The 13,525-nt window shown below is 31.7% G+C and overlaps 3 protein-coding genes across 3 annotated transcripts; all 3 read left to right on the plus strand.

Moving 5' to 3' along the window:
- Positions 1-1,310: 1,310 nt before the first annotated feature.
- Positions 1,311-4,104, plus strand: Bma-nmad-1 (LD42289p, putative; the record flags this gene model as incomplete). The annotated part of the gene is made up of 7 exons (XM_001894815.2): positions 1,311-1,411; positions 1,978-2,149; positions 2,317-2,442; positions 2,657-2,886; positions 3,156-3,236; positions 3,492-3,609; positions 4,039-4,104. The coding sequence occupies 7 exons, from the start codon at positions 1,311-1,313 to the stop codon at positions 4,102-4,104; spliced, it is 894 nt and encodes a 297-aa protein (XP_001894850.1).
- Positions 4,105-4,770: 666 nt separating this feature from the next.
- On the plus strand, positions 4,771-10,857 carry Bma-apc-2 (Anaphase-promoting complex subunit 2-like; the record flags this gene model as incomplete). Its single annotated transcript, XM_001894814.2, has 16 exons — positions 4,771-4,838; positions 5,261-5,390; positions 5,724-5,819; positions 6,279-6,421; positions 6,717-6,855; positions 7,257-7,373; positions 7,531-7,678; positions 7,849-7,966; positions 8,150-8,292; positions 8,512-8,693; positions 8,847-8,978; positions 9,343-9,411; positions 9,507-9,696; positions 9,814-9,920; positions 10,247-10,461; positions 10,722-10,857. The coding sequence occupies 16 exons, from the start codon at positions 4,771-4,773 to the stop codon at positions 10,855-10,857; spliced, it is 2,133 nt and encodes a 710-aa protein (XP_001894849.1).
- A 1,022-nt stretch (positions 10,858-11,879) lies between these two features.
- Positions 11,880-13,334, plus strand: Bma-pyp-1 (inorganic pyrophosphatase, putative; the record flags this gene model as incomplete). The annotated part of the gene is made up of 2 exons (XM_001894813.2): positions 11,880-12,702; positions 13,126-13,334. The coding sequence occupies 2 exons, from the start codon at positions 11,880-11,882 to the stop codon at positions 13,332-13,334; spliced, it is 1,032 nt and encodes a 343-aa protein (XP_001894848.2).
- Between the last annotated feature and the right edge of the window lie 191 nt (positions 13,335-13,525).

The raw sequence follows: 13,525 nt of genomic DNA on the forward strand, positions 1-13,525 counted from the left end.
TAAACCTTTACATTTTTGTGTTAAATAATTTTATGAATTTGACTCTAGAAAAATGAAGAGCTTTTACTTTCCAGGATTCACGATTATCATTTCTAAGGGACTGCAGTTTTTTGAATAACTTGCAAATTTTAACATCTTGAAATTAGTTTTTTTAACTTTTTCGTTTTTAGCTATTTCCTTAGCCAACCGATTTTGCGCTATTTTTAATTCATTAAATATAACGAGAGCAAGAGGTATGGAGTAATTAGAAGTGTGCTTAATTTGAGCAAGGATTCTGAAAATTCTGAACGTTTAAAATCATAAATCGTGTTGTATCTCATTCTGCTTGCTGGTAAAATGCAAGCAAGTTGCATGTATGTCTGAGATTTGAAATTTTTGATTTTATTCGGTGATCAGTTCAGCTGTTTCTATTTTTTGATTAGGATATGCCCTTAAGTATGCAAAACTTGGACTTCCAAATTGAAAATACTGGGAATAGTGTTATGCTGTAATAATTTTCAATTTAATTCATTTTTTTCTCGGTGTGCGTCAGCATTTCCACAAAACGTTATCCTGATTGTCTTCTTTGTTTAATTTGGATGTTTATAAAAAAGAAATTCTCTTCAACACGTTTGGTGTTCTGCGAGTGGAGTCTGTTACAATATCTACTACCCTTAATACAAGAAATGGTGGAAATATCGATAGCATGGCACTCCATAAGAGAAACACTTTCATATGAGGAACTGGAATTGACTTTATCATTTCAGCAATACGAGAAGTGTGGTTATTGATACTGCGAAATGCTACTTCGCATTATTTTTTACTAATGTAGAAAATGAGGAGTGATTTAGAAATCTTATTTTTGATAGTACTGCGACAATAAAAAAATGACCCTCTCAAGAAAAATGTACAAAAAGCATTGGTTAAGGATGTGAGCTAAGATTCACACATTTTCAGTTCATTGTAGTTGTTATGTTCATTGTTATTTTTTCTCAATTTTGTGTGTGGTAATTCTAGACATATAAATTGTAATATTTCTAAAAGTTGACCAGTTTACATGTATTTCTTAGGGAAAGTCAACCAATGTGTACTTTTGAACTAAATTCTTTAGGATTTTCTTTTCTGGTACGGCAGATTTTGCAAAGTTAACTTTCTGTATTTTGACGAGGAATGTCATCTCTACTTTGCTTAAATGGTGCGAAAAGAAATCCATTTGTGGGGATTTTAAATTTCCATATGCCCTTGAAGTCATCGGTATCAATTGAGTTTTTTTCTTGCATAAATTTGAAAAGAACGCTTAAATACTATTTATTGAGGTTGATAATTGACACATGATGGTGCAATCGGTACAAACAGAACCAGTTGAGGAAGAGAAGCCGAAATGTGGTTGTAAAGGAGTTCGATTTTGTGCTGCATGTAAAGATACATTAAGGTGGGATAAAATTCTTTCTGGTGTTGATATCTGAAGGAAGTCGTAAGTGAGATGCAGTGAGATGAAGACTTTATGGAAAAGAACTGATTTTACCGTTGTATTACGAATATTTGCTTTTTATATATTAAATAATTTGAATATATTCCTTACTATCTTTTTTCCGGTTATAATTTTATGGTCGTATCTGTTAGTATAGAGTCGCATCTGTTGACATTTAAGTTTGGAAGATTTATTTTTAATTTTTAATTTGAAGACGGAACAGTCCCAGTTTACTTGGTTCACTTCAACATAACTAATGAACAGCAGTAATATTTGATTAGTTTATATATATATTGTATATATGTACATTTTGGTAGCCTATAATATTTATATTTCATTGCTTAATGTATATTTTTATAGCCGAAAGCGCAAATATAATATAAATATAGTGTCAATGACACATGGATGACTTAATCATTTTACTAGTCGTGCCAATATTACGTCTTTATAAAATAATGAAATTACTGCAAGTTTATCCATAAAAGAGTAAGTGTTCATAGCCACGTATAACTGTTTAAAATATTTAGAGTGAAGAAACTAAGACTATGTGAAGAATATCCGTTTGCAAAATATAAGAAGTATGTTTATTCTTCGCATCACCATATCGCAATACATGATAATTCATTACCTAATCGTCCATCATTAGCTGATATCCATGATGTGGCTAGTAGAATAAACAAAGCCGAAAATAACTTTGAGGTAATCACTTAAAAGATGTTCATAGAAAAAAAATTGGAAAGTGGTATTATACATGTCTGGCTTATTTTTTTTCTTTTTTAAATGAAATATTTGTCCAGTACTTATGCATTTTAGTCGAAGCAGTGTCAGATTATATGTTATATGGTTATATAGTTGAAATTTTTTAGGATGATTTAGCCGTTCCTGGTCTATATGTTGTTATCGATTTCCTTAGCGAAGCTGAAGAGGTGGACCTCGTTAATGCAATTGATAAAACGGATTGGGTGCTTTCACAATCAGGACGTCGAAAACAGGTGTTCTATTGGCTTTTTTAAATCCTTCAACTGTTGTATTTCTAAAAATAAGCCCTGCGGTTGAAAGGATTTATACAAACTGTAACGGGAACGATCGTTGGTTAATAATGAATTAAACGTTTTTCAATCACTTTGCAAGTCCATTTCACAATTGATCATCATTAATGTTCATGAAAATTGATTACTAAACGACTCTAGCGCAGTCTGCTTATAGGATTACGGTCCACGTATTAATTTCAAACATAAGAAAATAAAAATGGATCGGTTTTTTGGGATGCCGAGTTACACAGACGTAATACTAAATAGGATGAATTCCATTTCCTCTGATTTGTTTGGTTCCTATCACCCGTTTGAATTATGTAATTTGGAATACAGGGATAGTCGGTGGTCAACCATTGAAATGCACTACGATGATACATGGATTTGGGGGGAACGCCTGATTTGGTTTGTTTGCATTTTTCAGTTTCTTTGTAGATATATGGTAGGTTTTTGTCAAAGGTCAGATGGTCTTTCGGATTTTTTTCAAAAAGAGATGAAAATTTGGTTCAATTTTTATCGTTTTAGTTTTTTCTGTAAAATCGTAAAATATTTCTTGATTTCTGAATTTCTTATTTTTAACTGAATTTAATTGTATTTTTTTCTTTTTCCAACGCTTGCTTGCATTTTGTTTATATCCTTTCTTTATTTCTGTCGTTACTTGTTGCCAGTTTTAGCATCAACCTCCTGACAAAGTCGGTACTGACATACGCAAATGACGAGAAACAGTTAATCATCTATGTCCCACTACCGAGCAGGTCTATTTAAGCTACACATTCGAATATTCATATCTTTTTTTGTGACGAAAATTTGCAACTGTAGAATCTTGTAATGAGATTGATTGTTAGAAAGGTTTTTTGATGGATAAATCAAGAATAAAAAGAAATGATGGTTTTTTTTTCTGTATTCTGCAGGTAATTTGATAATGGATCAAAGCGTGGGCAAAATCTGAATGATATATTCACATAGCTTTATTAAGCAAAGATTAGTGTTTAAGAAAGTAATATTGTTAGGACAATGGTGTGCATGTCTGATGAGATTCGCTATTCATGGAGGCATGCTGTGTTTCCGGAGCATATCCGTGGTCGGAGAATAGCATTGACAATGAGAGAACCAAGTACAGCTTTTAAGGTAATGCATCAAAAAGTATATTAATTTAAGCGTTTTGAAATCATCATTTAAAAGCTAAGTTTGAAGCAAAAAGCTGGCGATATATTTTAAAGTCTTGTACTAGCCATAGGAATAATTTCTGTCTGTATTTGGAATTTACGGTAGTTTTCGCTATCTAAATTTACGGGAGTTTTTATGATTTTCACTGTTTATACGAATCTCAAATTGCAGAAATACTTACTTGAATTAAGATTATTAAAAGCAGATTTCTTTTTCCGAATAGTCGAAAATCCTCGTTACTAACAGCTACAGTCATGTGATCTACTTTTTGGTATTTTGAAGTTTTATTTTTTTGCAGCATTATAGCACATTTTTCATTACTATCTAAGATCGTTTTTTTTTCTGACTTCTATAAACAAACTTTAAGTTTGTGTTTTCTTCTGTTTTTAGGAAGGTGGTGAGTTGTACGAAAAGTTTGGTCGGGAACTTACGCGCTTGGGAAATATTCGAATATGAGTTACGTTATCGTTGTTTTGTATGCAGTGATGTTGTAAATGAATGGAAAAATAAAATTATGAAGAAAAAGAAAAAAAGATCTCTTATTAATTAGTTTTTAGCTAAATATAATGTATATTTGAAATCCACTTTTTATTTCACTTTACTGTGAAATAATATCTTATTCATGCATTTCTGTTATTTGACTGTATTGTCGTCTTACGCTTTCTACAGAAAGGTTGAAATTTTCTTGTTGGAATGGGTGAGTAACATAATCAGTGGTTGACTCAATGAAATACAAATAGTATTTTAAATTTTCTTGGAGAAGAAATTTATCTTGCGATTAATTACAAGTTCTGTTATTTTTATCTACTCAGAAGCTACTTTTCCTCCCTTTCTAAATCTCCTATCTTCTCTTTCAGGTATTTTGACTTTTTCTGGAATTTTGGTGAAGCAGTTCTAGTATTCGAAGAAAAGGGTAACCGTTTTTCTAAAAAACGAGTGGTCGTTTTTATAATTGACAGTTCTGACGACTGGGTATTAAGTAGAAATACTGTGTATTATAACGAAGTTGTTACATCGAATTGACCAGATTTACTGTGGTTTATTCATTCTTGTTGATCGTTTGGCACTTAAATGCATGATGTGCTGTTTTCCACCACTTGCTCGAGCTTGCAGTAATTCGGGATGACATCATCCTCCTCCAATGAAGTTGTAGTCATGAGGGACCCAGAAAAGGGGTATGCATTGTGCAGGTAATAATTTCTTCAGTTCCGTGTAGTGCAAATTAGCTGAGGAAAAATGTAATTGGATAGCTTTCTATCCCAATTTTTCCATTTGAATTAGATTTTGTTCAACTACTCAGTTTTTATTGATGATGATTGTAACCAAAGTTTAGCTGTAATGTGTGCTTCTTGTTAATGATTAAATAAGCAAACGAAGGATATAATTCTGAAGGGTTCGAAAGAATAATTTCATTATGATTCATCATATTGTACTAATTTTCTAGATTCTCTTCACTGTACCTTTAATAATTTTAGATCTTATGCCTTCATCTTAACTCATGGTTTTTTTAATTTCTTAATTGTCCAATTTTCATTGAAAAAATTTTATCCTCCTCGAAAATCACTCCCTCTTCAGTGACTTTAACCAATGAAACAACTTAATTTTTTTTCAGAGAATTTGTAACAGCAACCATTCTTCCACGTTTTCGTAGAGCTGTTGTTCAAATGTTGACCCTTCCAAATCATTACATAATAAGCGCGTTACATGAAACAGTGATATCTATTGAAAACGTTATTGACAAGGTAGAGTTAAAAGTTTTCGAGACTTGTGAGATATAAATTGTGTAATTTTGTTCCTTAAATTTGGATCCTAAATCCTTGAAAAGATAGAAAAGCAAATAGTTATCTAAGGGATTTAAAGCTAGGTTGTCGTTCAGGAAACCTAATGAGGTAGTTTTAATGTAGCACATGATTTTATTGAAATATTTGAATAGTTTCTGAGCATAGTTCTATGTCATTTTCAAAACAAAGCTTTTGTCTTTAGTTATAACTGATTAAAATTTTGCTTTTATTTATTTTCCACAACTTTACTTTCATTGAAGAATTGTTCTCTAATTTATTTTACGGGTCTTCCAGAAAATTCGAAAAATTATGGTTGGAAATAACCATAGTGCCGAATATCTTAGAACGAGGGTTCTACATTTTGCTGGAAATATACTGTTTAAATCTGATGTTAGTTTTCGTTTTTGCTTTGTGCACTCATGTTTGATTTGCTTTGTACACTCCTGTTTCAACGCAGTTATTGAATCTTTTCTTGACTTACATGAATCCTAAGGATGCAAATTACATGCGTGATCCATGAATTGTGCTAGATGTATTGTGCATTTTAAAGCATAGCTGTTTGAATAAATGCAAATGAGCTAAATTTTCACGTAGATGCATTCAAAATTTGATGACCATTTTTTAATAACAATCTTTGGTATTTTTTGAATTCATTGTATGCTTTTCTCTACGCATGATAACATATGGTGTAGAGAAGGAAGGCCTTCCAAATGGATGAAATCTGAATGGTTTGTTAATGATAATAATGGTTAAAAGTATTAATAATTGTGCATGTATGTTATCATCTTTATTATGTTTGGCTTTTTTTGACTTCCTAATTGCAAAATTAGTTTTTATATTTCTTTTCAGATAGAGAGGAAAATGAAAATGTTAATGAGCAATGCATTTAAAGTAAGCTTTCTTTTATATGAAACATTGGAAGAAAAGGATAACGAAATATCTGTTTGTCATGAGTCTGTGCTTGTCATGCTTCGAGAAACAGTAATGCATTTGTTAGTTATTATCATTCATCTGTTTATTATATAGAGAAATGCTGTTTTAATACGTATGGTACATTGCGCACTTTACATTAGATGTGATGTGTTATCTAACTTTCAAAATACCTTTTGCCTGAAATGGCTTTGATCTGAAACCACTTTTTGTATTTTATTTTTTCAACAAATAATAAATAAGCTCTAAAAGATTGCAATTTTTTCTTGAACTTCGGATGAATTAATGTCTAAGCTTTTTGATCACTGCCGCAACATCCTTTGAAAATCGAGGCAACTTGAGTTGTAACATTTTCAGAATAGACCCGAACAGTTTCGATGTTATGTCAGTCGTATTCCAAGCTCATAATCAAGCAGTGTGGCATATCATTGCTAATATGGCAAAACGTAAATGTGCAATATCAACAGAATTGATATCACTATCTGATAACACTAAGGTATTTTCTTTTTTTTTTTTTTTTTTTTTTTTTGAGTTTTTGACGAAAATATAAGTAAGGAATTAGAGATTGATTTGACTTACCGGTATAGTACAATGATGAAATGACTTTTAAGAAATAAAGTAAATAATATTACTAATTTAGACATAATCCAAATTAGTTATATTATTCACTTTTTGCTATTAATTTACTCTATTGAATCTATCTTCACTGTAATTACATTACTTTGTTCACCCACTGATGTGACTAAAATAAATAATGTGGTTTAAAATGTACATCCATGTTTAAGATGTGCATCAGTATGAGAACTACACAAGTTGAACAAAAGATCCATAACTATAACATTCTTTATCAAATGATAATGAACTGAAAATGAAGAACTGATGTTTAGTGGTTTACAGCGATGTCAACGCATTACGGATTGGACTGTAATAATAGGTTTATCACGATTGAAGCCGACAAAAAAAACTCTTCAACAAGCAATGGAAAAATGTTTTATAACTACGCTTGCTGAGAAGGTATGATTTAATCTGAAAATGCCGACCACTAAGTCAAAGATGATGTTTGCATTTTTATAGAAAGCATAAGTGCATGGCGTAGAATTACTTACTAAGGAGGTATCGAATCGGAGACTGGGATATATGGTTGTGGTAATGAGAACATCTGTACCTTCAGATCTACAACTTTGTAATAGTTGAATATCCGCAGTCAAGTGGAGTGATCGATGATTTACGTTGTTGCATGCAAAATAATGGTGGTTTTGGACGGATGTTATTGATGGATACATTAACAAAAGATGTCGAGCAGAGATTGCTGCAAGTTGGTTAGCTTTTTTTTTTCTCTTTTAATATTTGCACAGTTCACAAAAACGAAGAAAATATTCCATTTTGATCACATTATAAAATAGCATACGATGACTTTCGCAGCATAAATTAAGCGTTTTGGTATTTCGTGTGGTGTAAGATATAACTTTTGAAAGAAAATTATTTTTAGGCGTAGGGACAACAGAAATTTTGGAGGGATATGCTAGTGCAGTCGAGTGCTTACGACGTTTGGATCCAACATGTGTAATTATGCAACAAATATGCTCTATAATAAGACAGTACATCAAGTAATGATTTAAAGTTTTGACTTGATAGTGTTTAATTGATGAGTTTATTCATGCATCAAAATATATGTTGTTTCTAGTTACTTAATTTGAAATTGTTAATGTGTCGGGAACGAATATAACTCACTGGTTGGTAACTGATATATCTACTATCGGCAATGAAATAAATCACTTTGACCAATTCAGACAACGACCCGATACGGTTCGATGTATAATTACTTATATTACCGGTGAAAAACGGGAAGAACTTAGTGAGCAATTGGCAATGCGAAGAACGGCTTTTTTGGATGAGGAAGAGTTGGTAGGAGTGAACGATGAGCTTGTTCCGGGTTCAGATGATACTGCTGGCGAGTTTTTTTTTTTTTTTTTTTGCTTGAATATAATTTCCAATTGCATTTTTATCGAAACTCATTTCCTTTCAAAAATAAAAAGTGAAAATGGTAAAAAGATAGGGATCAAGGAATGTTATTAAAGTAGATGTAGTACATTTTGGGATGTATAAGATCCGATTTAAAGCAAAGTCCTGTATTTTAGCCTTTTTTTTATAGAGCGTAATTGGATGGATTGGCTGCCAGATCCACCAGATGCAAATCCTTGTCAAAGCCGTCGATATCGACAGAATGCAGATGTTTTTAACATGCTGGTATCCGTCTATGGAAGTAAAGAAATATTTGTGAAAGAATATCGTGAACTGCTCGCTGAACGACTCACGAAATCCTGGAATCGGGATGTGAGTATTTGGATATTTAAGCAAAAATTTAAATTCTGAAACTGTATAAGGGATGTATTTCAATATTTGGATCATATTTCGTTATACAAAAGTTTTGACCAAAGGTAATTTAAGTAAATGTTTGGTTTCTTACGATTTCAAATCGCTTTTCAGCCACAGTTTGAGCAACGTTATTTGGAATTACTTAAGCTTCGGTTTAGTGAAGGAGAATTACAACAATGTGAAGTGATGCTGAAGGATATGCGTGATTCGGAACACATCGATTGCTTAGTGGATAATTTGCTGGTGAATTAATAAAATCCGAGTCGAAATTATTTCAGTATTTGTGGACAGTTTTTAACAACTGAAGTTATCTTAGACATTAAATATTGAATAATCTAATGAATTTAACTAAATAACCGAAGTGCATTTTACTCTAATATTATCCTGGAATTAAGCCTATCTAGACATCACGTGTTTTATGCTACATATATCTACACGTTCAAGCGTACTTTGAAAAAGAATGGCTCCAGAAAAAATTAAAAAGAATCAACCATATATATATATATATATATATATTGATCCAGTAACCCATTAGATACAAATGACAACAAATTTTTTACCTGTTATAAGAAATTATCGATGGAAATATTAAATGGTTGATTTTCAGCCATTTCCAATCAATGCGCGAATTATATCATCATTTTTCTGGCCAAAGATTGAAAATGAAGAGTTCACGGTATGCATTTTGCTTCTAGCTGTTCTAAAAAATTTAGTAATTTTTTCTCACTTCAAAATTCTTTCTTCATTCGAGCTTTTTTAATCGTTTTGTAGATGCCACAAGCATTGATGATTGGCTTGGATGAGTATGCGCGTGGATTCGAAGCACATAAGGGATCTCGAAAGTTGGAATGGATGAGTGCTGTTGGCTCTATCGAATTGGAAGTAGAATTGGATGATGTGAAGGCTGTAGTTGCTGTATCACCAGCTCACGCTGCTGTTTTATCATTGTTTACTAAGAAAGGTTTATTGTTTTATTTTTTTGAAACTAGTTAGCATTTAGTGGGCAATATTTTTTAATGCCATGAAAATAATTTCATTTGGTAGTGAGTGCTTCATTGAAAAGAGTAAAATTTTACAGAAACTTGGACAGTTGATGAAATGGCAGCTGAACTAAAAATGGACAAACGAAATGTTAAAAAGAGATTGGAATGGTGGCAAAACAGTGGTGTTGTATATGCTTCTGCGGTAAGTGATGAAAAAAAAAAAAAAAAAACACTTTAGATTTATGCGATTTTAATATCGCATAATCGAATAACTTATGTGTTACGAATAATTAAGAGTCTAAACAGCCATTCATCGAACTATGTTTTCTGTTCATGTTGTGCTCATATATCACTCATTATTATACTTGTTATCCCAGAACTGGTTCATGATCTCAGTCTTTAAATTTGCTACTCGGACTCATTGGATCTGCATTCAGTGGTTTCCTTATTAATGAATTTTTCCGTTGAAAAAAAAAATTCTTTTTATCTGAAAAAAATGAAAATTCTTTAATTTCATAAAATTGGCAGGGCGAAAGTGAAGCAAAAACCTGGCATCTTGCAAGTGGGACATCAAAAATGGAACGTTTGCAAGTTGAACACGATATGGAAGAGGATATATCAGATGATGACAAAAATGAAGATATGGAAGCAGTTGATGCATTGGAGCAATACTGGATCTATACTAAAAGTTTCATCGCTAATCAGGAGCCTGTCAAAGCTGAGCGGTTACATACCATCTTCAGGTAATCAGATCTTGTTGATTCTTTATTTCTGTCTTATACTAAACATTGTATTGGATAAGCTGATAATTGCATAGTTAATACTTTGCATAGGCTTTTGACGAAAGTTACGACAGTTGAAAGCAGGAAATTGCTTCATAGGATTTCTCTTTTAATATGTCCCCAGATTATTAATACTCCGGATTATCTGGAATTATTTAGCTGAATTCATCTTATTCATTTACTGCTTTAAATTTCGAATGAAATAACACTTCTTTTTTCAGAATGTTTGCAAGTCCAGGACAGCATGGACCCACATTGGAGGATGTTGTTGCATTTTTGCAGCGGAAAGTGAAACTGAATTTGTTATCTTGTGTAAATGGATTATACAAGGTTGTAAAAGATGCACCTGCTCAGTAATAAATAGATATATTATATTCGTAGTCGATGGCATTGTTGCATTGTATTGTGACATGTATGATCTTGCTGAAAATTAAAGAAAGTATTAAAAGATTGGTATAAATTTTTCAAGATTTAGAAAAATTCGTCTTTTATGATTACTTATTTCATACTCATTTTTTTGTGACGAAAGTACTGTTTTTATTCCTGATAAGTGGAATTACTAATTTTTTTGTTGCTAATGAGTTTCAAGATTTATTCTCAGATTCATTTTTCGAAAGTTATTGACGTTCTTGAATACTAAAATGTTTCCTCCATTTTTTAAAATTTGATCTGAAATCATCCGGCAGATCTAAAACATCACGAAATGAATTTGATTTTAAAAGAAAAGTGAAGTTTTAGGATAATGGACGTCGACTTAGATTAATCGGAAAATTTGTTTAAAGCTTTCACTGAGTTAGAATTAACAATATTTAAAGAAGCATTAAGGGAGTAACTGCTATTGCAGTTTTGTAATTATCCATAATGATTTTGCTTGCTGGTAAGTGACATAAATGGCATATTCGTCACTGTTTCACTGCTTGTTGCATTAGGTTGTCCATTTCATGCTTATTTCATTCTTCCTGCATGGTATTTCATTTTGCGTATTTTAGTATTAACCTTAAAATTCTTTTACTGCTTATCAGTGCTATCATATGCATAGTGCTATATTTAATATATTATTTGATTTAAAACCTTTCAAGGGAAGCAACCATTACATCTTAGTCCTTAGTTTTAAAGTTTCATTTAGTTGCTTGGTTAATAAATGGTTTCGCTTTCATCGTAATTTATCATTTATTAAGGGGAATATGAATTGTAAAAAATTGGGAATAGGAACTGAAATGGTTACAGTAGAATGTTTCCTTTTTTTTTTTTTTTAAATTGATTTTATTGATGTAAAATAAAATAATGCATCAAAGACCAATCAAAATAATTGCCAATTATCATAAGAATTGTTGGCTTAAACTAGCGAACGACTGATATAATGTTGATAAATTAGCTCAATGCATGTATTTTTCTTATTTTTAGTTCTTTATACGTGGGCTATATTCCATTATTGTATGCGATTGTTGTGCGGAAGTGCATTAGTTTTCCTGATCAAAACGATATTTCCATCAGTATCAGTACTTCCTTATTGTTTAAAAGTTTCCGGAGAATCATTAATGTCTTCTGCAAAGTATACTATCGAAGAATTTGGTTCACTGTATGGTTTGGATTATAGAATATATTTCAAGGATCAAAGTGGTTCTCATATCTCACCATGGCATGATATACCTTTGTTTGTCGATGAATCAAAGAAAATTTACAATATGGTAATTGAAATTCCTCGATGGACAAATGCTAAAATGGAAATGTCAACTAAGGAATCAATGACACCAATCAAACAAGATGTGAAAAATGGTGAACCACGATTTGTGGATAATGTATTCCCATTTAAAGGTTATATCTGGAACTATGGTGCTCTTCCTCAAACATGGGAAGATCCGAAACATGAACATCCAGCTACAGGAGCTTGCGGTGATAATGATCCAATTGATGTGATTGAAATTGGTTCTAAAATTCATCGACGTGGTGATGTAATATCGGTGAAAATTGTCGGCGTTATTGCATTGATTGATGAAGGTGAAACGGATTGGAAATTGGTTGCTATCGATGTAACGGATGAGAAAGCGGATCAAATTAATGAAATAAAAGATGTCGAAAAACATTTTCCGGGTCTTTTGAAAGCAACACGTGAATGGTTTCGTAATTACAAAATTCCGACAGGTAAACCGGCCAATCAATTTGCTTTTAACGGATTATTCAAAGATGCTGACTTTGCACATGGTATGTTCACTTTCTTTCCTGTTAACCAAATTATGAGAGCAAGTGTTAAAATATTTTTAGTGGCATCTTGGAGCATGAGCCATATTCCTGGTGATAAAAATTGATTGCCAGTTTGAGTCAAGTAAAATTATTGCAGTTTTCAGTGAATTTAGGATAAAATCGTCATTAGTTCGTTTCATTAAAATATTTGATGCTAATTAATCTGTTTTGAGTGATTTAAGATAATATCGACTTGTGCTAATTAGAGTAAATTTGGATTTATAATTCCATTAAGTCCAATTTATTTGATTATCCAGTTTTTTGTCTAATTTTGAAGTGTTGTATAGGAACTGTCTACTATATGTTATATGTTAAGATTTGGTATTGCTTCAATAAATATATTAAGTAGTATTGGTATCTCAGTTTAAATATGTTAATTTTTAGGTGTTATTTCTGAAACACATGAATTTTGGAAGCGTCTTGTCAACGAATCATCACCACAGCTAAATAGTGAAATGACGTGTGATGTTTATGAAGCAGCGCATCGAGCAAACATTGATAAATGGAAAAAAATCATAGCTGAACAGCCACCATTGGGTGCTGTGAAAGATATCCCGAAAAAACTGGATAAATGGCATTATATTGCAGAGTGATTTTGGATTTCGTTATTTTGACGGACATCATACAGTTTCAAATTCATTTAAGGTCATCATTCCTTCAATGCTATCATTTTAAGTAGATAGAGATTTATGTCCAATTTTTTTTTTTTTAATTAGCTTGACTAATGATCAAAAAATAGCCGACTAATTTTCGCCTTTTAATATAATTAAGTTCAATAAAATAA

Source organism: Brugia malayi (genome assembly GCF_000002995.4).
Source record: "Brugia malayi strain FR3 genome assembly, contig: Bm_v4_Chr1_scaffold_001, whole genome shotgun sequence".
NCBI classification, from domain to species: Eukaryota; Metazoa; Nematoda; class Chromadorea; order Rhabditida; family Onchocercidae; genus Brugia; species Brugia malayi.